The sequence below is a fragment of the Fusarium phalaenopsidis genome (assembly GCF_050370095.1).
Source record: "Fusarium phalaenopsidis strain FUZ10S chromosome Unknown contig_32302, whole genome shotgun sequence".
Taxonomy (NCBI): domain Eukaryota; kingdom Fungi; phylum Ascomycota; class Sordariomycetes; order Hypocreales; family Nectriaceae; genus Fusarium; species Fusarium phalaenopsidis.
In genome coordinates, this window is record NW_028145405.1 from 4,478,378 (window position 1) to 4,502,734 (window position 24,357).

Here is a 24,357-nt window from a genome sequence, read left to right on the forward strand (position 1 = left end):
ACTGGGGCTCTGTCGATCCAACGTCATCGTGCGCAAGCTGCCGTGCCTGGCCGAGATGAGATCAGAAGCATTTGTCAGGGGTTAGGCTGGAGTTTAATCGTTTAGGGATACCATCTAAACGCCTCAAGGCTCGAAGCGGAAAGCTACACATTCCAAGTGAAGCCACAATAAGTGAAGCTAGGGGCGCTGATGATAGGTTTCTCCAACGTCATTGAGAAGAAAGCATGGCATGCGGGCTGCAAAGAATAGTTGCCTTGATTAAAACTATCTAAATATTATAAGAATAATGACATAATGAATCAATATTTTAGATCCCTTTTATTTATTCTTATTATATTTTATGAATTCACCTTAGGGGAAGATAAGCTAAGACCTTGGACAGACGTAACGGGATGATCAACGTTCCTCCCAGTCTTTTCACAACAGACAATAACAACGCTCAAGGATATAGACAAAGTGAACACAAAGAAGTAGAGTTTCTTAGAGATTGCTCAGGATGAATAGATATATGAATAAATACAGGACTCTAGGCAGCTTAACAGAGCCTGGTCCGTTTCCTAGTCTTCTTCCTCTCCCCTCTCCTGTAGCTGTCAAGATTCGCATGGCTTTTTTTCTTCTTCCATCTTCTAGTGGTATCATGTGTCAAAGGAGAACAAGGAAACAAGGGAGACCCAAGAAACATAAAAACAGATTAGCGACGGCTGGTATTAGGCGTGTGCAGGGCGTGCGAAATGTGTCTCGTAGATGTGCCACGTAGCAATGAAAGCTCAGTTCAGATGGTGGCGGACGGTCTCGGAATGTCCATGATAGGAAAATGTGCTTTACCAAGTCCTAGCACAAAGGGTCAAACAGTTGGAGTATCGTTGCGACATGGTGTTGTTCAGCGGCGGACCGGAGTCGCCTGAGGGCCGGCGGTGCCCTCCATGTTGCCGGTCAATTCGGCAACGCGAGCCTTGATTCGGGCAACGCGGGATTCAATAGCTAAGATGCCGTCAGTCTTATCAACTTCAACCACACTGACATGTCTCGACTTACTCTCTTCTCCACTTGTATCATCGTCGCCATCAGTGGTCCTGTGAGCAGGGCGGGGTGCCTCGTCGGGTTGACGAGCGGCTCTGTCAGCAGCGTTCTTGCGGATCTGAGCCCATCGATCTTGAACTCCTGGGCCAGCGGTGTTGCTCAGCTTCTCCTCAGGTTGCGCCGCTGAACCGATCTGGGGAGAGTGACGGGGCTCTCGAGCGATGGGCGGAGGCGTCGCGTCATCATCGTCGTCACTGTCAGGGGCAAAGGCAGGCTGGTCTGCGAGGGGGCCCTGGTTGAACCGAGCATTCTGCACCTCCACAGGGGTTGAGTTGTTGGTGCTAGGAGGGAGCTGAGCCTCCTCCATAGTTGGCTCAACGACTTCGTGGTTCTTCTGGGGTGTGTCGACACGCTTCACAGGCTCTTCCATAGGCGTGACAAAGTCGGCGGGCGTGGGAGTCGGCAGCTCAGAGTCATCGCCCTGTACAGGAGCGGGCTGGGGAACGGGGGCTTGGACAACCGCGGGCTCTGGAGTCTCAACACGAGCCGGAGTTGGTTGAGCGTGTGGCTCAGGAGTGGGCTGATCCCGTTGAAGGAGCGCATTCACGTTGGCGCCGGCATTCTCTGGAAGCTTGGAGCTTCGGTTCATGCGGAACAGCTTACGGAAACCGCGGTTCTCCTTGTTCTCCTTTTGCAGCTTCTTCTTCTTGCTCTCGGGGCTTGATGGCGTAGGGGACACCATGTTCTCACGAGAAAAGTCTTGAGGCAACTCGTTCTTGGGAGGAGGGGCGGGGACAGCCGCTGGTTCTGGATCCGGGAGTTGTGTGATAGGCTCCTGGACCTGCTCCTGAACTGGCTCCGGAGCTGGTACAGGCGCAGGCTGAACTTCGGCGGGCTTATCGGGCACTGGAAGAGGCTTCCTTACGGTTTCCTTGGGGGCTGGCGCGAATGTCGGAGAGGCGACAGGCGTTGGCACGTCCTTAACGGGCACCTGAGGAGGCTGCTCTTGAGCATGTGAGCCACCATTGGTCTCGGCATCTCCGTTAACTCCCTCGGAGGGAATAGGTGATACAGCCAAGCCGCGGCCTGCGTTGCTGTTGGCCATATACACGTCCTTGATCGTTCCCTTGTCGTACTTGGAAACCCACTTCAGTGCTGATGAAGCCTCACCGATGATGGTGGGCTGCAAGGTGAGAACACTGTTAGTCTTCTCAGCCATGAGCTCTGCATCAGTTCGGCCACGGCGCTGGTACTGCTGCTGGGCAGCCAGCTTCTTCTCCTGAAGTTCAGCTGCTCGAAGCTGTGCAGCCTTAGCTTGGATCCTAGCATGAGTGTCGGGGCCAATGCTGGCCTTGCTGGCGCTATTTTGGCCAACGTTGTTTTCGAGAGCTTGCTTTCCAGCTGACTTCCGTCGACTAAGACCCTTTCCACGTCGAGTCCAGCTGAAGAAGCCCTTCTTCTCTGCGATATAGGCGCCCTCCTGAGGCTCTGGCGCCGCGCCAGCCACCATCTCCTCCATCACCAGCCAGCGGCCACCGGTGATCTTAGTCTCGACAATTGCGCATCGTCCGAATGCAGACTTTCGCTCGGCAGTCTCCTCAGGGGCGAGACTGGTCATCCAAACCCACCAGAATGCATCGTCCAAGGAAAATGTGGTGATGCTAGCAAGTTCACCAGGTTCAAGGGAGCGGTCGTGCTCAAGTCTTGGTCGGTGTGACTGCGAGCTTCGTTGTCTCACCGTTTCAAGAGGCGGCAGGACCTTGTCGGGGGGGAGAAGAAGGTTGGATCGAGCGGCCTGGTTTTCGTCCACAAATCCGGAGGACAAGAAGTCGGCCCATGAGGGAGTTGTCGGTCTTCCGAGGCCGTTTCCAGACGCAGGCGTCCTGCGAAGGCCAGGTGGTGGTTGTTTCTGGGCCAAGGCACTTTCGTCGTCGTCATCTTCCTCCTCGAGAGGACTAGAGAATCCAATGTCCTCAAATCGTGACCAAGACGCATCACGCAGACTAGTCGAGTGCTTTGAGCTGGATACTTGTGACTGGTTGGCGCCAGCAATAGCCTTCAACACTCGACGGCACTCATCTGTCAAAGCTTTGATGGGGTCCTCGTACTCGGAAAACTCCTGCAATGCGCGGTCCTCGTCGCGGTACTGGAAGTGGTTGGCCCTCCGCAAAAGGGCAAAAGGAGTCGGAGACACGGTGTCGACGATCATGACAACCTTGTTGGTAGTCGAGCTCATAAGGGCTGGTCGCTGGGGAGGATATTCGGTTTCTTGGAGCAGTTTCTGGAGAGACATCGGGAGCATGGTGATGCCAGTGACGTTCTGTTCAGGCGAGAGAGATCGGAGGAAAGCGAAGAACATGTGGCTCGTCGCATCGGCAGCACTGGTTTCAAGTAAGCAATCACGATAAACAGCAGTCGTTCAAGGTAACCTACCGAAGCCACCCCTCATATCCTCCCTCGAAGCCCTTGGTTGTATCCTTGTGCTCAAAGGCCCACCATGCAGCCATCCGCGACAGCTTTCGGCCACCAAGACCATTGGACTTTCCGTGGGCAGCAATTGCTGCCATGAGGTCGAAGAAGTCGAAGATAATGCGCTGACGGGCGCCATTCTCGACGCTAATCGGGATGAATGTCTTGAAAGAGTCTCGGGCCAGGTTTGAGTCTAGACAAGGGTCAGGTCTGCCGTTTGAAGATGTCGTTAACGTCATGCCATGCGAAAGCACATACCAATTTCTCCCACTTTGAACAGCTCATACGCATCCCAGCCAACAATGCCCCCCTGAATTCGACTCCAGCACCACTTTGCGACACCAGAAACCACCTGGGGATGTTAGTTCGCGCAATTCTCGTCGCCGTAACCCACGTACCATTGGTTCCGTCATGCGCAACTCCTGGAGCAATTGTTCACCACGTAGATTCGCATGAGACTCGAAAAAGTGACGGATAAAGGAGCGCACGGCGCTAGGATCGGAGGTCGGTCGGAATGGAAGCAGAAGAAAAGGGTGGTCGAGAGCTGGAGTACAGCATAGTGATTAGCATGTCGTGTACATGGAGGGGCATGATGGGAACGAGGAGTTGCAGGATGCGTATCCCATGTGACAAAAGCAACATACCTCGCGCCTTGAGCTCTTGAGTACAACATCGGATCAGCTCATGGACCTCCTCGGGCTCGACAGAGGTGCGCGCGTAGGCATCGGTCCATTGTGGTTTGGGCGGAAGCGACGAGGCAAGATCGTTGGCGGCTTTCTTCTTGGACTTGGAGTCCTTTCCCTTGAGGCGAGCTAAGAGGCCAGCCATGACGGGCAACGGCTTAACAGCAGTTGCGAGAGAAGATAGTCAGGCGCGGTGGCGAGGAGATTCCATGCGACAAGAGAATAGGAATGGATGCAAAAGCGACGTCAAGTCGGGACGTGAATAAAGGGGCGGTGATGCTCTGGGGTGTACCGATGCCAGGTACTGTAGGTAGGAGCTATTCGGTGATAATTTCCCGGTTGAGAGCGGGAAAAGCAAGGCCCCGGTTGCGAAATATGGCCAGGGTCTGTCGGCAGTTGGGTCGATTTAACAGTAGCTTCTGCTGCACTGGCGATGATCGTGATATGAAATGGTGAAGCTGAATGAGAAGGTAGGAGGAGCCTGCGCGCAAGAGAGACGTGTAAGTCAGGGAAGGTGGGCTCAGGGACGGTTTCTACGCGGGCGTGAGCGGCATATGGGCGTACAAATAAAATTAGGGGACCCTTTTCCCCTCTGACGGATGTTGGAGGTTGATACAAGGCCAGTGAGATTGGCTGGTGCTGGATATCGAAACGAAACGACGTGCTCAACGGGGGTGAAGGAGAAAAAAAAAAAGGAGGGGCACGAGGCCGGGGATAGAGAAGGATTATGGGAAGAATGGAAAGTGAATCGAAAGAGAGGAAGAGAAAAAAAAAATTGTGAGTCCAACCAGAAGCAAGATGAGACGAGAAGAGAGAGAGGGTGACAATGGGATTGGGGACGGGACGGGATTGTGGACAACGGGGGAGGTAGGTGCAGCGCACCTTGTGCTGGGCTGGGCTGGAGCGCGCTTCAGGGGCGACGACGGGGATGCGCGACCAGGTTTATCATGGATGGATGAGTACGTACAGAAGAGAACAGCACTAAGATTGGGATTCGGGCTCTTGCGCTGGGATGACAGGACGGAGAGCATGAAGAAGTCGACAAGGGTGGGTAGGGGCCCTTTGGGATGGAGGGAGGGGTGTGTTCTTGCGAGTGATGAGTGTGTTGCGTTGTGTTTGTGATTGAATAACCTAGAGGTGATTATGGTGTCTTGTATAGATTCAATTCTACTCTACTATTTATGATTAAGCTACAGCATAATATTAGAGGGCAGCTGGCATCATGCGCTGTATGATATCACAAATCCATACTCGCGTCTGATCGGATATTGGCGCTGGGCCACTGTAACCGTGAGGCTGAGAATCACCAACGTACACAGGCACAGGCACAGGTACAGGTTTCGTCAACCAACACAACACCTTCCGGATGGTTGACAAGCCGCGCCCGAGTCCAGCTCACCCCACGAGCCCGCAAGCCAAGGGACTCTAGGAACAGGCTAACATGCCAGGGTGGAGGGGCTCGGGAAGCAGATTCGGGGCATTCCATTCCAGGGGACAAGGTGAAGAAGTGCGATGGGCGGCAGCAAAAAAGGACCCCAAGAGTTGGGCAGTGTGCTACTCGCAATGTGAGAGGCCAAGACAAGAGGTAACCGTAACCGTTGGACCAGAGTTGACCAACGCGATTGGATAGGTTGGGCCGCTGCCAGAGGTCAAGGCTTCATCAGAGGAGTGGACCGCCACGTTCCTGGATGCCCTGAAATTTTAATTACGTTGGGCGGGCGGGCGGCCAGGTAATTAATTAATTGGACGTCCATGGGGGAGAGCGAGGGGCTTCATGTCTTTGATCATGCCGGTCCTCATGCCCTGGCTCTATCAGACAATGACGGCGATGGCTGAGGGAAGATGAGAAAATATGAGGAGAGCCGACAGAGACGACGTCAACAACCTAGGCTTTCAACACCACGCTCGGAACAGAAACTTGGGATGATGGACCAGGGGTCGCGCTCCCCCATCTCATCCATGGCCCGGCATCGGTCTTGACAAGCCTGTCACCTTGGCGCCTTGGTTGGACGCCGTCGCGTAGCCAAATTGGTGCTGTAGCTCTAGCTTGCGCGAGCTGAGCGACAAGCGAGACGACGCGCTGAGCCTCTCACGTCTTTTCTTTCGCGACTGATCCAATCTCTAGACCATCATTTCGGGTGGCTCGACGCCATCGTTTCGCATTGCCTCTTTCTGCCCTCTCCAAGAGTTCGTCAGTCACCCGATGAGGCGCCCTCCTCACCCTCTCAAACTTCCGAGCCGCTCACACGGGCGGGAGAAACGACGCCGTTGCGTCCCGTCTGGCGCCCTCTGGTGGCCTAGTTGGCGGCGGACTGTCCCTTGCCAATATCAGCGCCTCTGTTAAGATAGGGCTTTCAGCCCGTCGATGAACCCAAGCCTCGCTCTTTCTTCTCCACGTCATGAATAGCGCCTCTGGAGGAGACGAAAAAAAAAATCTCTATTCAAGGAATCCTTGATGGTAATCCACTCTCGACTCGGCCGATTCAAATCGTTCCGGTTCGCGAGCATCTTCAACATCAGCCTCTCTGCCTGGGATACCCCATCTCCTGCCAGGAACCTTTCAACGGCGGGACATCCAGTTTCTGCCCGCAAAAAAAAGCCCAAATATAGCCCATCTATTCCTTCTCCCAGGCTTCTTCGGGATGCCTTTGTCCAATGGCCGTACCGGTGGCTCGGTCATCCGTGGGGCGCCCCGAGTTATGAGTTGGCATGGCCAGCGCATCCTCATCCCACCCAAGCCGGCATTCGTGGGCGTCGTGGGTGGCCGCCTGTTCGCCCAGGATTTTCTCTCGGATCGACGCTGCTGAGCTGGCAGACGGGCTGTGCCAGACGACGACTGGCTATCCCAAATGTACGTGAGTGAGATCAGGACGTGGCCACTAACACGTAGTGTCCCATCTCACATCGTCGACAACCAAAGATGCAGGTCATACAGAGCCCGGAAACCTGGCAGCAAGCAAGCAAGCAAGCCTCGATCTTGCTGATGAGGACGAAACATCCTTGACAACTCGTCCAAGGCATGAGTCTGTGCCATCGTCGCCATCAGCCTTCATCCAAACTCGGCCGCTTCTCAACGCCCAGGCCTCGATCCATGACCCCGGTCTAGTCGAGAGTTGAACCGCAAACCAAACTCCACAGTCGTTATGCTTCATGCAAGCGGGGACGGGCACTTACTTACGGTAGGTACCTACGTGCATCCCTCTTCTGCTCATCCGTATTCCGCGCCTGGGTTGGTATGCCAGGGCTGAAACAAGATGCTCATGGTTCAGGCGTTGGTTCCCGTTCGTCCACGTTGTTGACGCTCAACCTTGATCATGACTGGCGCGTCCCTCCATGCCCCGCATTCTCATGGAATCTTTTTTTTGACATGGGAGATCTGATGCAACCTCTTTTTTGTGATGCTATACGGGAAAGATCCCAAGGGAGGCGCTCGAGGGATGAGGGAGGGTGCTTCAATCTCAGACCTTTTCCACCTCGACTCATCTTGAAATCTCCATTCGTGCGCTCGGTCGTCCAGCCCCCGGCGAAGTTGAAGGGATCATGCCATTTCATTTTGCTCAGACTGGATCTTCGGCTTCTCCTTCGAGAAGAGGTCTAGGCGGGAGACTAGCATCGCGCGCTGAAGAGTGGAGTTGAGCCGGTTGGAATTGCTTCAACACGGACCCTTCCCTCAACCGTGACTCTGAACTGATCAAGTCCCTGACCTCGGGCATGACGGCTGCTGGGTCTGGTCGGCCCGCTCTCTTCCTCCCTCCATCCGTTCTCACCGTTCGCTGATCTCCGAATGTTGTTTACAGCACAATGCTTGGTTCGGAGGTTTCGAATGATCAGAGGATGACGTCTTTCAACAGCTCGATACGATACGCTAGGAATCGTTCATCCATAAAACTAATACTACAACTACATATATCCATCCATGCACATAGATTCCCGAAGGTGATCCTTCCATGATCCCTGGCCCAGCGACCCGATCATCTGGGGACCAATATTCCTACATGCCAAATCCTACATCCTATCCGTACATCCCTAGATACTAAGATACCTTAACCCTGATCCCAAGTGCTGATACAACGCCGTCGTACGAAAGCAAATACGCTGGCTCTGATAAACCCAAACCCATACTCTACTCTTCCTTCTTGCGCTTCTCTTCCTCCTCGGCAAGCGCGAGAGCTTCCTCCAGAGCCTCCTCGTCTGCAGCAAACTCGGCGTCGTTCTCCTTATCATCTTCGTCCTTCTTCTCCGCTGACTTGGTCTCTGTCTTCTTGGTCTCCTTCACATCCTCTTCCTCTTCGGGAGCTTCGGGCTCCTCGACCTTGGCCTTGGTCGTGGCACCTGGTGCCAATGCCCAGTCGATCTCGCCATCAGGTCCGTATCGCGATACGAGCCACTCGTTGGCCTTCTTGAAGTGACCACAGTCAAAGAATCCTCGAGAAGCGCTGAGAGGGCTGGGATGCACGCTCTGCAGCACGAGATGTTTCACTCGGTCGACCTTCTGCACTCGCTTGCCGGCCGGGGTTCCCCAGGCCATGAACACCACACCCCTCATCCTCTTCTGAGCAACTAGATCAATGACCTTTTGGGTGAAGCGCTCCCAGCCTCGGTTGGCATGCGAATTAGCCTCATGGGCCCGAACAGTGAGGCAGGTATTCAGCATGAGCACACCACGGTCCGCCCAAGGTGTAAGGAGTCCTCCCTTGTTGGGCGGTGGCTCGAAAGACGGATAGTCCTTCTTGAGAGCAATGTACATGTTCTTGAGAGAGGGGGGTGCGGGAGTGGGAGGTCGCACGGAGAAGGCTAGTCCATGGGCCTGGTTGTTGTTATGATAGGGGTCTTGACCGACGATGACAACCTTGACGTTGTTGAACTTGGTGTGACGGGACCTGATTGTCCAAGGTCAGAAGGGAGCATCAAAGACAAGCATCGTAGGTCCATACCATGAGTAGACGTCCTCCTTAGGCGGGAACCATTTCCGGCCAGCAGCTGTCTCGCGGTTCAAGAAGCGCTTCAGCTCCAAGAACTCCTTGGTGGTGATGTCATCCTTGAGGTGAGCAAGCCAGCTGTCGTCGAGGGTATTGATCTCGAGCTGGAGAAGCTCCTTTTGCTCTGCAGTAAGGGTTCCCAACCACTTGGCCTTGTCGAACTTGACGGCCGGCGCAGCCGCAACACTACCGGCGGGCTTAGGGGCAGCTCCGAAGAATGAAGCAATGTTACCATCGGCCTTGGCCTTCTTCGTGTCGCCTCGACCAGCCGCCGCCGCGGCCTTGCGCTTGAGCGTCGACATGACGAGATGTTGTATGTGGAGACGGAGACGAAGATGGGGAAGGGGTCGATGCACGGTGAGTCCTCGCAGGAGAAAGACTCTAGGGAGAGCTCGCGTGGGAAGAATCCTGGGCAATTGGACTCGCCAAACGGTTCAGCGAAAAATTAATTGGCACCAAAACTTTGGAGAAGAAACAATGGAGATGGACGAGAAAGTGCAGGGTCGAGTCGTGATATAGGGAGTGTGATGAGATGTGACGAGATGTGATGGATTTTCCGAGCTAAAGTGGTGATGCAAGCCTTCAGGAGTCGATGGCAACGGGGCGCGTTGCGGGAGACGCGGTCGGACCCCAGCCATTAACGCGCTTCCCGTGACTTTCGCGTCGAGGACTGGGACTTTAGTTCAGGCTGCAGGGCACTGAAACCTGGGGGCTTTTCCTGAGTGGCTGGGAGCTGAAGTAGTTTCGACACTAGCAAGCCTGGCGTAACCGCTAGCTAGGCAGAACTAGGCAGAAACTGTGGAGTTGAAGATTGGTCTTCTTGTGAGTTGTGGAACTATGCAACTTGTGCTATTCAGACATATCAATTAGGTTCCTTGGAGTTGCACAACGGCGTCGTCTGAACCACACAACTGGGCAACTTCAGCCTTGAATATCTCGAGTGGTTAAAAGAGAGTTTCCTTCGTCAGACCCCTAGCTACTATCATTGGTGCATCTCCCTGCATCATTGGCGTTCGCAGCCTCCTTTTCTGGACTGTTGCATTGGCATTCACATCGAGGCCAGACTGTGCAGGCGCTGACAACTCAATTCATATTCTATCATGAACATAGTCCATTATTTCCATCATTTGCTCGTTTATCTCAACTGCAGCCATCTTGCAGACTTGCACTCTTCGTCAGTCGAGAGCCTCCAATGGCTTCTTCCCTGATGAACTTGTTCCTGCGTGGCGCATTAGTCAGCCGTCGTCACCACGCTTTTCCAATCTGGGCACACACCCGACAGGCATTACCTCATGTAAGCTCCGACCTCAACTGGACAGCTTGTAACTCCCGGCTGCTTCGAACACCCCGCGACAACAACACCGCAGGCCCGCATCTACACTCTGCAGAATAGCCATGCTCTGCGGCATAGCTCGAAACTTTGGCACATAGAAGTTGCCCAAGATGAGGCAATCAATCGTCTGGGTTCTCCGTTAGTCAATCGCTTCCACTCGGCACACGCGACACCTGGCAAGCTTGCTGACCTTTTGTTAGTGCTCTGGCAGGCCACCTTGGGAGTTAGCACGAATGCCAAATATTACCAGCAAGAGATCAAAGAACAGCCCGTTCAGAGGGGAGGTCAGAACAAACATGTCGCCGCTCCAAGAACCGATGTGGTTGTTGACCACAACCACCATCATACTCCCCAACCTGGTACAGTCGGCCTCCACGGAGGGAAAGGGAGCGCAAAGACGCTGACAGCTTCTAGGTGCGGAACTGGTCGATGCAGCGGTGGCTGAGCTGAACAAAGCACCACAACCTTCACATCGTCGAAAGCGAAAGGCGGCAGGTCTCGTCGGAACCGCCCTGCGGTATATCCTCAAAGCTATCCCCACCAGCCCTGTAACCTCGCCATCCCAATCCCACGATTCTTCCGCCACCGGCTCCATCTCCAATGCGATCGATCTTCTCGAGCAAGCCGCGCGGCAAAATAATTCCGATGCTCTGTACTTGCTCGCCGAGATAAACTTCTTTGGTAACTACAGCCACCCAAGAAACTTGGACGTGGCCTTCAACCACTATAACCAACTCGCCAACGTGTACGGAAATACGACGGCCCAGTTTATGGTCGGACTCTACTATTCCACGGGGATCGGAAATGTCGTTGAGCGCGATCAAGCAAAAGCGCTCCTCTACTACACTTTTGCCGCCTTTCGCGGAAACGCTCGCGCGGAAATGGCTGCGGGATTCAGGCATCACGCTGGCATTGGAACAACTAAGAACTGCGAGACGGCGGTGAAATTCTACAAGAGTGTGGCAGACAAGGCTATCACCTGGCACAGATCTGGCCCTCCTGGTGGTAGAGCTTGGGTCCAACAACAATGGCGAATCTCGGATGACCACGGAGGTATCTACGGAGAAGGGGCAAGTGCTTCAAGTGCAGGTATGAACGCTTTCAAGCCGAGTTACGGATCCGACGCGAATGCTGCCATCGACGATGTGATTGAGTACCTCGATTTGATGTCTCAAAAGGGCGACTTTAAGGCATCGTTCAACTTGGGAAGGATCTACTACGAGGGCCAGCGGGGTCTTGATCCCGATATCGACATTGCTCTCAGGTACTTCAGCAAGGTCGTGTCCCGCTACTGGAAGCAAGATGGACGACTCCACGAAAGCCCTAAGTCGGGCCTGGAGAAGATTGCTACCAAGGCGGCTGGCTACATTGGCCGGATGTACCTGAGAGGTGATGGCGTCGCTCAGAACTTTGCAAGGGCAAGACTCTGGTTTGAACGTGGTATCACGCAGGGAGATGCCCAGTCACAGCACGGTCTCGCTCTGATGCTGCTTCATGGATACGGGGGAAAGCAAAATGTCAAGTTGGCCATGGAACTCTTCAGGGCATCCGCGGATCAGGATTTCCCTGCTGCCATGGTCCAGATGGGACATCTTTACTTGGACCAAGGCGGCCAGGAGGACGTCAGGATCGCCAATAACTACTTTGAACTTGCGGGGCGACACGGCAACATCGAGGCGCATTACTACATTGCAGAGATGATCCACCATGGCGTTGGGCGGGAGAAGCTCTGCGGCGCCTCTCTCACATATTACAAGAGTGTTGCCGAGAAGGCCGAGCCGTTGGTCTCGTCTTGGGGCGATGCCAACGATGCGTACGAGGCCGGTGACCATGACCTTGCGTTCCTGGAATACCTTCTGGCTGCTGAGCAGGGTTATGAGAAGGCGCAGACCAACGTGGCATACATGCTGGACTCTACACAGGGGCGCTTCGCTCTGTCGTCGTTTATCCAAGTGGCTCGAGACAAGAGCGGCCTTCTCAAGAACCCAGCGCTCGCACTCGTCTACTGGACTCGATCATCGAGACAGTCGAATGTCGACTCGCTTGTCAAGATGGGCGACTATTACTTTGATGGCATTGGCACCGAGGTTGACGTTGCCAAGGCTGTCCAGTGCTACACTGGAGCCTCGGACTATTCGCAAAGCGCCCAGGCTCTCTACAACCTGGGGTGGATGCATGAGAATGGCATTGGACTGGTACAGGATTTCCATCTGGCCAAGAGGTATTATGACCATGCGCTTGAGGTGAATGAGGAGGCATATTTGCCTGTCACTTTGAGTTTGTTCAAGCTCCGGCTTCGGAGCGCTTGGAACACCTTGACACATGGACCGATTCATTCGATCCAGGATGAGCCCAGTAAGTCTTCCGTTGGATCATTTTGCTGTTTATACCCTTACAATGCCTTCAGAACCGAAAAAGGTCAGATCACTCTCGGAATGGATCAACCACTTTTTGCAAGATGATGGGCAGTATGATGAGGAATACTATGCTGGTGAGGATCTCTACGACGGCGCGCTGGGCAGCGGAGAAGGCGCGGGCGATGATGATGGGATAATGGAGAGCCTTCTTATTGTTGGCATCACCTTTTCGCTTGTGTTCCTCCTCTGGTGGCGGCAACGACTGCAGCAGGCACATCAGGAGGGCGAGGACGCTCGACGAAGAAACCTGGAAGGATTGCCTCCGAACCCGAGGCCCGATAACGGGCGTGATGGTCCTGATTTTGCTGGGTGGGCTGCGGGAGGTGTCGGCCTGTAAAGTACCTATGGATTTGTGAAGAGTGGCGGGCATGTCCCTTTCTTGATGGTAGCATTGGAGCGATGGCGTTTCTGGGTTCATTTTCTAAGCTAGATGGAATTGTGTAAGAGATACTCAAGAGCGATTTCCATCAAACGGTATTCTCGACCTTGGGCTGGTATGTCGGCTTTGAGTAGAGTCAGTGGACGGCTTTGTCCGCCATGGCTGGCGTGGAAAGGCACGTTGCACGCCACTTGCTGATACGTGATATTTTGGCGGCCAGCCCAAGAGAACTTGAACAACGGAACAATCACCTGTTTTGTATCAATATTGATTCAGGGAATGCGATAACCGTCAAGGTAGATTCTCTGGGTCTCGTTTCATCCCTTCATTTCGTCTGTTTGCCATTGAGCCAATAGACAGACACCTCCTGTGAAGGCTGGCGCTAACAAAGAGCGGAACTGTCTGTCAGGCCCTTTGTGTAACACGACGAATGGCTCTGAGACGGTGCAGAATGAGACGTTTCAAGGCAAGAGGCTGAGCTCGGAATGGGCAGCGCCCGTGAATCCTTTCACGGTTGTGCAACCCTTGACAAAGCAGCCAGCCACGGGCTTGGACGTCGTCTACCTAAGCGATGGATCTTTGGATGGAATTATCTTAGGTGCCATTGCTAAAATATCACTCTGAATGGAAGAAGCTACTGTAAGCATGACTCTCTTACTATTGAACCCCGCGATCCCAGACTCAGCAGTGATAAACATGGAGTTTCTACTCCGCAGGACAAGGAGGCTTGCCGGTTGTCCATAGGCGCCCTTGAGCCAAGCAGGCTGGCCCCTTTTGGGCCTGTGAAACTTGAATGCGCAACGCCTCCTGCCACGGATCGTCGCCCGGAGAGAGATACTGCACGGAGATCCCTCCCCCTTCCCCTTATCCTCTTTGTGCGCCAAAGCACGCACCGCAAGTCTATTTATGATTTTCTGCTTTGCATGGCTGGCAGCTGCCAAGGATCCTTAAATAATTCTGCTCCCTTTTTTCACTCTTTTTTTTTTTTCTTTCTCCGCTTAGTCTCTCTTCTCTTGCATCTCATCTTCTGGTCAGCGGCCAGTTTGCTGCTTACTCCAAACAACCTCCACACATCCCTGCGACGTCGGGGCCGCCCTTGAAACTCCATCACCCTGCCTGGTTGCCCTGGGGGCCTTGCGTGCATGCACCTCCCACCTCGGACGGGACAACTTGAACACAACACAACACACACCATACAGCAGAATTGCCAGTATTGAACATGTCGGCGACTCGATTTGTGCGGCGCGCTCTGAAGCGCAGAGATGAAGACGACGACGATGATCGCACGGAATCATGGGGTCTTGACGACGACGATAACGATAATGGTTATTGGTGGTATAGCGATGTAGGCGACGCTGCCCGAATTCACCGCGCCCAACGTTTCGCATGCTAATTGAAGTAGGAGGGAGTGATCGTCAAATGGTCAATCCTCGCTGTCATTATCGTGCTATTCACCCTCTGGATCGTGGGCGGATACTGGCATGCAAAGAGGAGGATCGCAAAGGGTCTACGACCTCTGGCATACCATCGAGTGAGTCGGCCTCCAAATCGCTTCTATCAACCTGGGCGGGCGCTAACATTACTTCCAGTGCTTTGTGAGCAGGCGCATGATGGCACAGGTCGACCCAAGATACGCATATCACCCACAACCGTATTATGCTAGCTACCCGGGGCCAGACGGACACAACTACGTGCAGCCTGGTGGATATCCCATGTACAACATGCCTCCTCCGGTATACGACCCGTCACGGCCTCCCATGTACGAAGAGCCTCCCGAAGGTGGCTCTAAGATCGACCCGACGCAAGGACAGAGATGGGACAACGGACCTGCAGACTACCAGGCACCACCAGGACCGCCCCCTGCGAGATAGACGGCGGAAACATATACAAGATTAGATGGATAAGGGCAGATACACCAGGATTTTGATCAAGATATGTTTAGGTTCGGAGGCTTCACAGGAAATAACGACCATCAATGCCGCTGCTGGGAAACTATCAAATTGAAAGGAAACGAGCTAGCTTATGATACCAGAAATAGATAGGCACTAACGGCCTTGTGCTGAATTACAACAACACTAAGATCGTTCTCCTTTGGCAGTAAACCCATAACCATAAACTCCAGTCGCCTTGGGTATATATGTATCTGTGTGTGTGCATGATCTGATCCGGGGCCTTGTTCTAATCCACGTCCATGGCATCTGGATCGTCATCTGTATATGTTGGAGGGACAATCGCATCATTCGCCGAGTCATGGTCTACGCTCGGTGTATTCGTCTTGCCCTCTCTTTCTAGTCGCTGCTGTTCTCTCGCGCGATGCCTCGACTCTATGATGGCCTTGCGCACGCTGTCCTTGTCCTCAGGCACTGTCAGCGACTTGGGATCACTGTAGAGTACAAGCTGCATGCCCGCCAGCTCGCCATCGCTGTTGGCAAGGACGGCAGGAGGAATTCGGTTTGCGCGCAGGTGCTTTTCAATATCCGGGAGGAAGACGAGCTTGCCGGGATCATCGGATTCGCTGTCGGAGGAGAGTTCATCATCGATGTTGTAGATGTAAACCTTGTGCTTGGAGTCATCGAGTTGCATCGAATCATTGGGAGCTGGGCGTTCGCTAGCTGAGGACGAAGACGAGGGCGCGGCATTGGGAATAGACGGTGTTGGGATTGATGGTTCCTCGACAGGAACATACAGCTTAGAGCCGCTTTGCTCTGTAAGTCGCGTGCGACGTTAGCTCCAAGGGATCTACCGGGACGTTGGAAGAGTGGGACAAGACGGGATGAACGTACCGATGTTAAGCAGACTCAGGCGCTTAGAAAGACGCTCATTGTCCTGAGTCTCTGCCTTTCTCTTGCGCCGCAGCCTCCTCGACTTGTCAATGCCGTCGGTAGCAACCGGGGCTGCCGAGGTGGAGGGAGATTGCGCTCCGTGCAACATGATTGATTGATTGTCAAGTAGAGAGATGGAGGTGTCCGGGCAGTCAGTGGTCAATGGCCCGCCCTTGGACGCCGCCTCTGGAAGGCCTAAAAAAAAGGGCAACCTTGAACCCTTCAACATCCGGAGACGAATCAACGAGAGGGAGAAGGACACGGCTGCCACCACCCGTGGCGAGGATGAATTGTTTTTCGCCTGAGCGAGTATAAAAGCTTTTTTGTTTTTTGGTCTGGCAAGAGTTCGCCCCTGATGTGGGTGAACATCAATCGCACTGTCGGCGGCGGAAGCAGCAGAAGCAGAAGCAGCGCCTCGTCGGCCTGGAACGGGATTGCGATAGCGGCGGCGCGGGTGCCGGGCTTCAGCGGTTGCGATAGCGGTTGCGGGCGTTGGAGTCGGCGCTGTCCGCCCCGGAGCTGGAGCTGGAGGCAAGTCCAGACGAGCACGGGTGGGCGCGGGCCTTATGTATCCCTCTTGACTCATTCAGCGGGTTCTTGTAGAACTTTCCACTCCCCTCCGTCGGCGCCACCAATAATACAGCGACAACCTCTTCTCCTCCACAAACACAACCTCCCCCAGACAAACGTCGCTGCGACTCCGCGACACACGACAACCACGATATTCGCGCGACAGATCCCCAAGGCCACAAGGAGATTTCCCTCTTTCCTCTTTCGCCGGTCTTACTCCAGCAGCTCGACCATGGCCGAGTCCGAGCTCAAGTGGCCCGCTGCGCGCGTCCGCCAGACCTTCCTCGAGTACTTTGAACAGAGGGGCCACACGATAGGTACGCGATAGTGCGGGCAAGACGCCTCGCCACCCCGGACGGCTTCGCAATTATACCCAATTTCTTCTTCGAGATTTCTTCAATGCCGTCGTCCAATTTTTATCGTCCCTTTTCTATCTCAACAGGCGCTGACAAGGCTCTTCTTCAATGCAGTCCCCTCCTCCTCCGTCGTCCCTCATAATGACCCCACCTTGCTCTTCACCAATGCGGGCATGAACCAGTTCAAGCCCATCTTCCTCGGCACCATTGGCAAGACGGATCCCATGGCCGGCCTCAAGGCCGCTGTCGACAGCCAAAAGTGCATTCGCGCCGGTGGCAAGCACAATGATCTCGACGATGTCGGCAAGGATAGCTATCACCACACCTTCTTCGAGATGTTGGGTAACTGGTCTTTCGGCGACTACTTCAAGAAGGAGGCTATTCAGTACTCTTGGGAGCTTCTGACCAAGGTCTACGGTCTCGACCCTGCCCGTCTCTACGTCACTTACTTTGAGGGTGACGAGAAGTTGAAGCTGGAGCCTGATTTGGAGGCCAAGGACCTCTGGCTGTCTGTTGGCGTGCCTGAGGACCACATTCTCCCTGGCAACATGAAGGATAACTTCTGGGAGATGGGCGACCAAGGCCCTTGCGGTCCTTGCAGTGAGATTCACTATGACAAGATCGGTGGTCGCAATGCCGCCAGCCTCGTCAACATGGACGACCCCATGGTTGTCGAGATCTGGAACAACGTTTTCATGCAGTACGACCGACAGAAGGACGGCAGCCTCAAGTCCCTGCCCGCCAAGCACATCGATACCGGTATGGGCTACGAGCGATTGGTTTCTGCTCTCCAGGATACCGTCTCCAACTACGCCACCGACTGCTTCACCCCCCTTTTCAAGAAGATCGAGGAGGTGACCGGCGCCCGACCGTACAGTGACAAGTACGGCAAGGGCGACGTCGACGGTATCGATACCGCTTACCGTGTTGTTGCCGACCACATTCGAACTCTCTCATTCTCCATTGCCGACGGCGCCGTCCCCAACAACGACGGCCGAGGTTACGTCGTCCGACGTGTCCTGCGACGAGGTGTTCGATATGCCAGGAAGTACTTCAACGCCGATATCGGTGCTTTCTTCTCCAAGATCCTGCCTGCCTTGGTCGACCAGATGGGCGAGCAGTTCCCCGAGCTTGTTAAGAAGCAGCAAGATATCAAGGAGATTCTTGATGAGGAGGAGATTGCCTTTGCACGAACTCTGGATCGCGGCGAGGCGCAGTTCGAGAAGTACGCTGCTCAGGCTGTCAAGGATGGCTCCAAGAAGCTCGAGGGCGATGTTGTCTGGCGACTGTACGACACTTTCGGCTTCCCTGTTGATCTGACCCGATTGATGGCGGAGGAGCGAAGCCTTGAGATTGATGACGCTGAGGTCGAGGCTGCTCGTATCAAGGCCCGCGAGGCCAGCAAGGCTGTCAAGGAGTCTGTCCAGACTTTCTCCAAGCTCAACGTCCACCAGATTGCCGAGCTCGAGCAGCAGCTCAAGGTCGAGCGAACCAACGACGACGCCAAATTCCTCCAGGGCGACAGCAAGGGCAAGGTGCAGCTCATCTACGACGGCAAGTCGTTCCTCAAGTCGACCAAGGATATTCCTGAGAAGACCGCCCTCGGCCTCCTGCTCGACAACACCAACTTCTACGCCGAGTCCGGTGGTCAGGTCGCCGATACCGGCCGAATTGTCATTGACGATGTTGCCGAGTTCAATGTCCTGGACGTCCAGAACTTTGGTGGCTACATCCTCCACAGCGGTTACATCGAGTACGGTGCTCTGAACTCTGGAGATGAGGTCATCTGTGAGTACGACGAGCTTCGTCGATCGCCTATCCGAAACAACCACACTGGTACCCACATCCTGAACCACTCGCTGCGGGAAGTCCTTGGTGATGATATTCACCAGAAGGGTTCGTTGGTGGACAACGAGAAGCTGCGTTTCGATTTCTCCCACAAGACTGGTGTCAAGATTGAGGAGCTTAGGAAGATTGAGGATAAGTCCAACGAGTATATCCGCCGTGGTTCCCCTATCTTCTCCAAGGATGTTGACCTGGACCTTGCCCGCCAGATTGAGGGCTGCCGTGCCGTCTTTGGCGAGACCTACCCCAACCCCGTCCGTGTTGTGTCCATTGGCAAGGACATTGATGAGATGCTTGCCGACCCCAAGAACGTGGAGTGGCGCCAGTACAGTGTCGAGTTCTGCGGTGGCACCCACGTTGAGCAGACCGGCCTGATCAAGGATCTCATCCTCATCGAGGAGAGCGGTATCGCCAAGGGTATTCGTCGTATCATTGCCTACACTGGCGAGGCGGCGCACCAGGTCCAGCGTGAGGCTGATGAGTTTGCCAAGAAGCTCGACGCCCTTGAGAAGCTGGATTTCGCCGAGAAGGAGTCCCAGGTCAAGGCTGTGTCTGTGGAGCTCAGCCAGCTCACCATCTCTACTCTGACCAAGGATGAGCTCAACAAGCGATTCCAGAAGATCTCGACTGCCGTTGTGGCGGAGCAGAAGAAGCGTCAGAAGGCCGAGGCCAAGACTGCGCTCGACACAGTCCTCAAGCACTTCAAGGCCAATGAGGATGCCAAATGGTTCGTTGGCCGCCTGCCTATCGGTGCCAACGCCAAGGCTGTCGGTGAGGTCGTGAAGCACTTCCAGGGCAAGGACAAGGAGAAGTCTGTGTACCTGTTTGGTGGCAGCAAGGAGGAGGGTGCCGTTGTGCACGGTGTCTATGTCGGAACTGTAAGTTGTACAGCATCTTTTACATGAACGATTACTAACTGGAGCTTCAGCATCTTTCTTCGCAGGGCGTCACCGCCGAGCAGTGGGCTGCTTCCGTGTCCGAGGTCATCGGTGGCCGTTCAGGTGGCAAGGAGCCAACCCGACAGGGCCAGGGCACCAAGCCCGAGAACCTCGACGAGGGTGTTGAGACGGCGACGAAGTGGCTCAGCGAGAAGCTGAAGTTGTAAAACACATGGCATGACTGTTTGGGACATTGAGGATATGGATGTTTGTAAATCGGAGCAATTTTAGGGATTCGGACAGACAAAATGGAATGATATAGAGCGTCTTGTGCACAAGCCATGAGAGAACTGGACAATGAAAGGGGCATAGCTGATGATTCGGTTCCATAGAGGGGTATATATATTTTATCCAACCCGGGATGTATATCTACAAGTCATGCTTTTGATTTGTTTGTATTTTTACACAGTCACAAGAACGCTGGCATTGCGGTAATGCGATAACAAGGGGTTCTCCCCGCTGCGAGTCTCGGTGTCCTCGACGTACGCCCACTTGCGCATAAAGTCACCGTGGGACATGACGCGAGTGAGCTTCCCCGTGATGGCTCGGTAGATGGCCTCTGTGATCCGGAAGTCGGTGGGGAAGAGGATGTCAAAGTAGCCTTGGTGGACCTGATGGTTGTTAGTTTCGTGGATGAGAGGGACGACATAGAATCAGGGGATCTTACTAGAGGCGTCGTGACGGGCACCATACGCCGCTTGTACCGGGTCTGAACGACGGGGGCGTTCATACCCTTGACAGCTTGGGGGAGCCAGTCAAAGTCGGAAGTGACGAGCCGATGTGCGGGAAAGTACTTTTCCAGGACATCAAAGAACTGCATGAGGCGAGTGGGGATGAACTCGGGGTCAGAGAGGTTGGCCGCGAAGGGGACCTTTGTGGAAAGGTATCGCAGAGCAGTGTTGGTCGGATAGGGTTTGGGGTAGTCGCCGCCAGTGGCAGCATGACGAACACGAAAGTAACGGGCAGCGACGGGGTCGAGCTCATGGACGTAGAATTCGTAAAAGTCGCCGTCACCGTCAATGAGGACGTGACCCTGGAGAGGCTCCTCGGTGGCGACGTCGTAGCGGATGCCGTCGTGGGAGAAGTTGTCAAAGACCTCCATGGCGAGGAAGAAGCACGGCGAGGGCACGTACTGATCCCAGTCAAAGATGGAGCGGTTGACGATCTCGACCTTGTCGGCGTGGCCCCGGGACGCCGCCGTGGAGAGAAGGTGCCGGTTCTGCAGAGCGGCGAGGGAGGTTGAGATCTCAATGATGTTGAACTTTGTTCGGGCGTAGACCTGAGGGTCGACCTCGCGGATGTAGTCGAGGATGTTGAGCATGAGGGTGCCGCGGCCGGCGCCCATCTCGTAGATGAGGAGATCGTGGTAGGGGTAGGTGGTGAGTCGGTAGTTGGAGACGAGGTACCGGGCAATAGCCTCGCCATAGTAGGGGCGAAAGAGCTCAGTAGGTGTATGCCAAAGCTGCCGTGTCGGATTGTCACCCTCACGGTCGTCGAGAATATCCTCGAACTCGGTGTACCGCCGTCCAAGCTCCGACTGGAACTCGAGCTCGTCGCGCATGGAACCAAAGTCAAAAGGCTCGCCAGGGCTGAAGATGACGGCCTGCTTGGAGAAATATCCATACGAGGGGTTGTACAGACTGTCTAGAGCCTCTAAGTCAGCCATTGATCCAAGGCAGGGAGCAGAGGCCAGCCTTGCCGTCGATAAAGTCCCGGAGCAGCATCTTGACCTTGCGGGGCCTCTCCTTGCGCTGCTTGAGCTCGGCCAGCGATATATACGGGTACTCTGCAAACTCTGCGGACCGATCCTGAGGTAGAATATGCGTTCGCTGCTGCCATCGACTCTCGTTCTTCTTCATGCCGCGATCGCTCGAGGGGCGGCCGGCGGCGTACATCCGGCTCTGGTGTGCAGCGCGGCCGGGGCCGGGGCCGGGGCGGATGCCATTGGGCAAGCGGGGGATGTTTCCCTTGCAGCCCCGGGGACGGTGCCGGAAGAGCTGGCGGAACAGCTGGGCCACAATGGGGGAGTCCATTGCTTCAATGATGGCCTGGGGATATCGTCGGCATGAGGGCCCTTTTCGTGGTGTTGAGCACACTGAGATATCGGCAAAAGTGGGCCCGGTGTGCCGGGTGTACCTCGGGCTGTTAGTAAACCGCGGAAGCTGTATCGCCAACGTTGGAGCATGCGAAGAGTTGCCGCTTTTAGACTAACGAAAGAGTTGATCGACTTGTTAGTTGAGAGTAGATTATCAGTATTCTAGGCCTACAGAAACATAGTAACTTAGTAGTTTAGTCAAGTGGTCAGGTTTTGTCGGATACCCACTCTACAGGGCCTCAACAAACTACCTAAAGCAGGAGCAATGCGATCTCAGCAGTACCATCGTCCATGTCACGAGATCATAGCTCCTTCCTAATGTCTCTCTACCTCACCTTCAATACTTGGAGGGGTAGCTTCACCCCGACATACAACATCTACGCCAAGCAATCACAACAATTCCGCCTCCGGCATAACCAAAAGAAGTCCAAATCTCTTCAATGCAGCAAAATCATGAGACAACTTCGACTTGAAGTCATCACGAGATGATGGCGCCGGTACAAGACTAGGGCTCCACATGACATCACGGGCGCACGCACCAGAGTCTCGTCATTGTAACTAACAATTTCCATCTTCACTTCAACCTCATCACCCATCGACAACCACAACGATGCGGGCATTTTAGCTTCAAGGGAAAATCCCCTACCGAAAAAAGGCTTGGTTTTTACATCAATAAACCAAGATCTTGCAAATGTCCTTGAGCGATCACCCCAAGGCCTACGGCACGGCCGCCGTGGTCTTCGCCTTTACTACTGGCATCCTCGTCACTCTCGGCTTCAAGGACTTTTACCCAGACCTCGAGCGTCGGTACCAACGTAAGCGCCGCGCAAACTCGGGAGGTTCACGCCGGCCGAGTCTGTTCTGGAGTGCACCTGTCACCCTCGAGGACCACGAGTCGGAGCCATCATCACCGTCGCCGTATGATGTCGCTCGCAACAGCTTAGCCTATGGCATAGAGGGCACAATCGGCAACACGCCTCTAATCAAGATCCAGTCCCTATCTGAGGCTACGGGCCGAATCATTATGGCCAAGGCCGAGTTCCTCAACGGCGCTGGGAACAGTCCCAAGGACCGTGTTGCACTGAACATGATCAATGAGGCCGAAGCCCAAGGTCTTTTGACGCCACACCAAGGCGATACCATCTACGAAGGCACTGTTGGCAGCACGGGTATTTCACTTGCGACTCTCGCTCGCGCAAAGGGCTACCGTGCCCACATTTGCATGCCCTCAGACATGGCCCTTGAAAAGTCTGACCTGCTTCTGCACCTCGGCGCAACTGTTGAGCGAGTGACACCGGCGCCTATTACCAGCCCCGATCACTTTGTCAACCTTGCTCGGCGTCGGGCTGTCGAGCACGCTGAAAAGGCCAATGACGGCAGCAAGGGCTTCTTTGCGAACCAGTTCGAGTCTGAGGCCAACTGGCAGGCACACTTTAACGCGACGGGACCCGAGATCTGGCGGCAAACCAAGGGCGATATTGATGCTTTTGTGGCCGGTGCAGGAACTGGCGGTACCGTCTCTGGCGTCGCAAAGTATCTCAAGGAGGAGGAGAAGGCTACAAATCTCAAGATTGTCCTCGCTGACCCGCAGGGCAGTGGCTTATATAACAAGGTCCGCCATGGTGTTATGTATTCGTCAACAGAGCGAGAGGGCACCCGTCGGCGGCAACAGGTCGACACTATGGTCGAAGGCATTGGAATCACACGACTGACGGAGAACTTTGAGGCGGGTCGCGAGCTCATTGACGACGCCGTGCGTGTGACGGATGAACAGGCATGCCGGATGGCACGGTGGCTCGTCGAGCACGACGGCATCTTCGTTGGTAGCAGCAGCTCCGTCAACTGCGTCGCCGCCGTCGCCACCGCCATGACTCTTCCTCCGGGAAGCCGCGTCGTGACGATTCTCTGCGACTCTGGAACGAGGCATCTGAGCAAGTTCTGGAAGCACATCAAGGAAAAGGGGCTTGAGGGGGAGGGCCATGGCGAGGCGACCAACCTGTTTACCGAGTTAGGGATACCCGAGAAAGAATGAGCAAGTCAAGGGACAGAATGATCTGTCCAAGTCATGATTGATGTCAAGAAGCGAGTGACGGGTATGATTTGGGATCGGGTGGGGGCTTGTTCGACAGAGCACATCACGCCTGAGCCAACACCAACGCCCAGCAAGGAGCGCCATCACACCCCTCGCGCGACATATACAAAAAGAAACCACCGACATGGCCATGGATTGAATAGCAAAAAAGCAAAAGGAATGCGTAATCTGGGAATCGAACCCAGGGCTCCCCGACGTTACTCGAATGGCAACGGAGAATTTTACCACTAAACCAATTACGCTTCGTTGTGGATGTTGGGTTGAGGGCATCGTCAGAGCATTCATGGATTCGGTACGGGGAGTTGTCGAGACATGGACAGCGACTTCAACGTCTATTGTCACCAAACTTTTGCACCCGG

The 24,357-nt window shown here is 54.5% G+C and overlaps 8 protein-coding genes and 1 non-coding gene across 9 annotated transcripts; 4 read left to right on the forward strand and 5 right to left on the reverse strand.

Moving 5' to 3' along the window:
• Positions 1 to 880: 880 nt before the first annotated feature.
• Positions 881 to 4,317, reverse strand: LRP88_08735 (DUF1708 domain-containing protein; the record flags this gene model as incomplete). The annotated part of the gene is made up of 6 exons (XM_083245236.1): positions 881 to 981; positions 1,036 to 3,401; positions 3,454 to 3,682; positions 3,748 to 3,799; positions 3,888 to 4,033; positions 4,134 to 4,317. 6 exons carry the CDS (start codon positions 4,315 to 4,317, stop codon positions 881 to 883), a joined length of 3,078 nt encoding a protein of 1,025 aa, XP_083099730.1.
• A 3,978-nt stretch (positions 4,318 to 8,295) lies between these two features.
• Positions 8,296 to 9,453, reverse strand: LRP88_08736 (uracil-DNA glycosylase; the record flags this gene model as incomplete). Its single annotated transcript, XM_083245237.1, has 2 exons — positions 8,296 to 9,052; positions 9,107 to 9,453. The coding sequence occupies 2 exons, from the start codon at positions 9,451 to 9,453 to the stop codon at positions 8,296 to 8,298; spliced, it is 1,104 nt and encodes a 367-aa protein (XP_083099731.1).
• Positions 9,454 to 10,594: 1,141 nt separating this feature from the next.
• On the forward strand, positions 10,595 to 13,238 carry LRP88_08737 (ubiquitin ligase complex subunit HRD3; the record flags this gene model as incomplete). The annotated part of the gene is made up of 4 exons (XM_083245238.1): positions 10,595 to 10,622; positions 10,685 to 10,843; positions 10,899 to 12,839; positions 12,892 to 13,238. The coding sequence occupies 4 exons, from the start codon at positions 10,595 to 10,597 to the stop codon at positions 13,236 to 13,238; spliced, it is 2,475 nt and encodes an 824-aa protein (XP_083099732.1).
• Positions 13,239 to 14,499: 1,261 nt separating this feature from the next.
• Positions 14,500 to 15,151, forward strand: LRP88_08738 (resistance to Congo red protein; the record flags this gene model as incomplete). The annotated part of the gene is made up of 3 exons (XM_083245239.1): positions 14,500 to 14,625; positions 14,683 to 14,811; positions 14,870 to 15,151. The coding sequence occupies 3 exons, from the start codon at positions 14,500 to 14,502 to the stop codon at positions 15,149 to 15,151; spliced, it is 537 nt and encodes a 178-aa protein (XP_083099733.1).
• A 307-nt stretch (positions 15,152 to 15,458) lies between these two features.
• Positions 15,459 to 16,211, reverse strand: LRP88_08739 (uncharacterized protein; the record flags this gene model as incomplete). The annotated part of the gene is made up of 2 exons (XM_083245240.1): positions 15,459 to 15,985; positions 16,064 to 16,211. 2 exons carry the CDS (start codon positions 16,209 to 16,211, stop codon positions 15,459 to 15,461), a joined length of 675 nt encoding a protein of 224 aa, XP_083099734.1.
• Positions 16,212 to 16,904: 693 nt separating this feature from the next.
• LRP88_08740 (alanine--tRNA ligase) lies at positions 16,905 to 19,978 on the forward strand (the record flags this gene model as incomplete). Its single annotated transcript, XM_083245241.1, has 3 exons — positions 16,905 to 16,989; positions 17,143 to 19,751; positions 19,802 to 19,978. The coding sequence occupies 3 exons, from the start codon at positions 16,905 to 16,907 to the stop codon at positions 19,976 to 19,978; spliced, it is 2,871 nt and encodes a 956-aa protein (XP_083099735.1).
• A 234-nt stretch (positions 19,979 to 20,212) lies between these two features.
• On the reverse strand, positions 20,213 to 21,844 carry LRP88_08741 (type II protein arginine methyltransferase; the record flags this gene model as incomplete). The annotated part of the gene is made up of 3 exons (XM_083245242.1): positions 20,213 to 20,422; positions 20,479 to 21,414; positions 21,542 to 21,844. The coding sequence occupies 3 exons, from the start codon at positions 21,842 to 21,844 to the stop codon at positions 20,213 to 20,215; spliced, it is 1,449 nt and encodes a 482-aa protein (XP_083099736.1).
• Positions 21,845 to 22,597: 753 nt separating this feature from the next.
• On the forward strand, positions 22,598 to 23,938 carry LRP88_08742 (tryptophan synthase beta subunit-like PLP-dependent enzyme; the record flags this gene model as incomplete). The annotated part of the gene is made up of 1 exon (XM_083245243.1): positions 22,598 to 23,938. One exon carries the CDS (start codon positions 22,598 to 22,600, stop codon positions 23,936 to 23,938), a length of 1,341 nt encoding a protein of 446 aa, XP_083099737.1.
• Positions 23,939 to 24,158: 220 nt separating this feature from the next.
• Positions 24,159 to 24,240, reverse strand: LRP88_08743. Its single transcript has one exon. It is a non-coding gene; the product is annotated as a tRNA-Gly (tRNA).
• Positions 24,241 to 24,357: the final 117 nt, after the last annotated feature.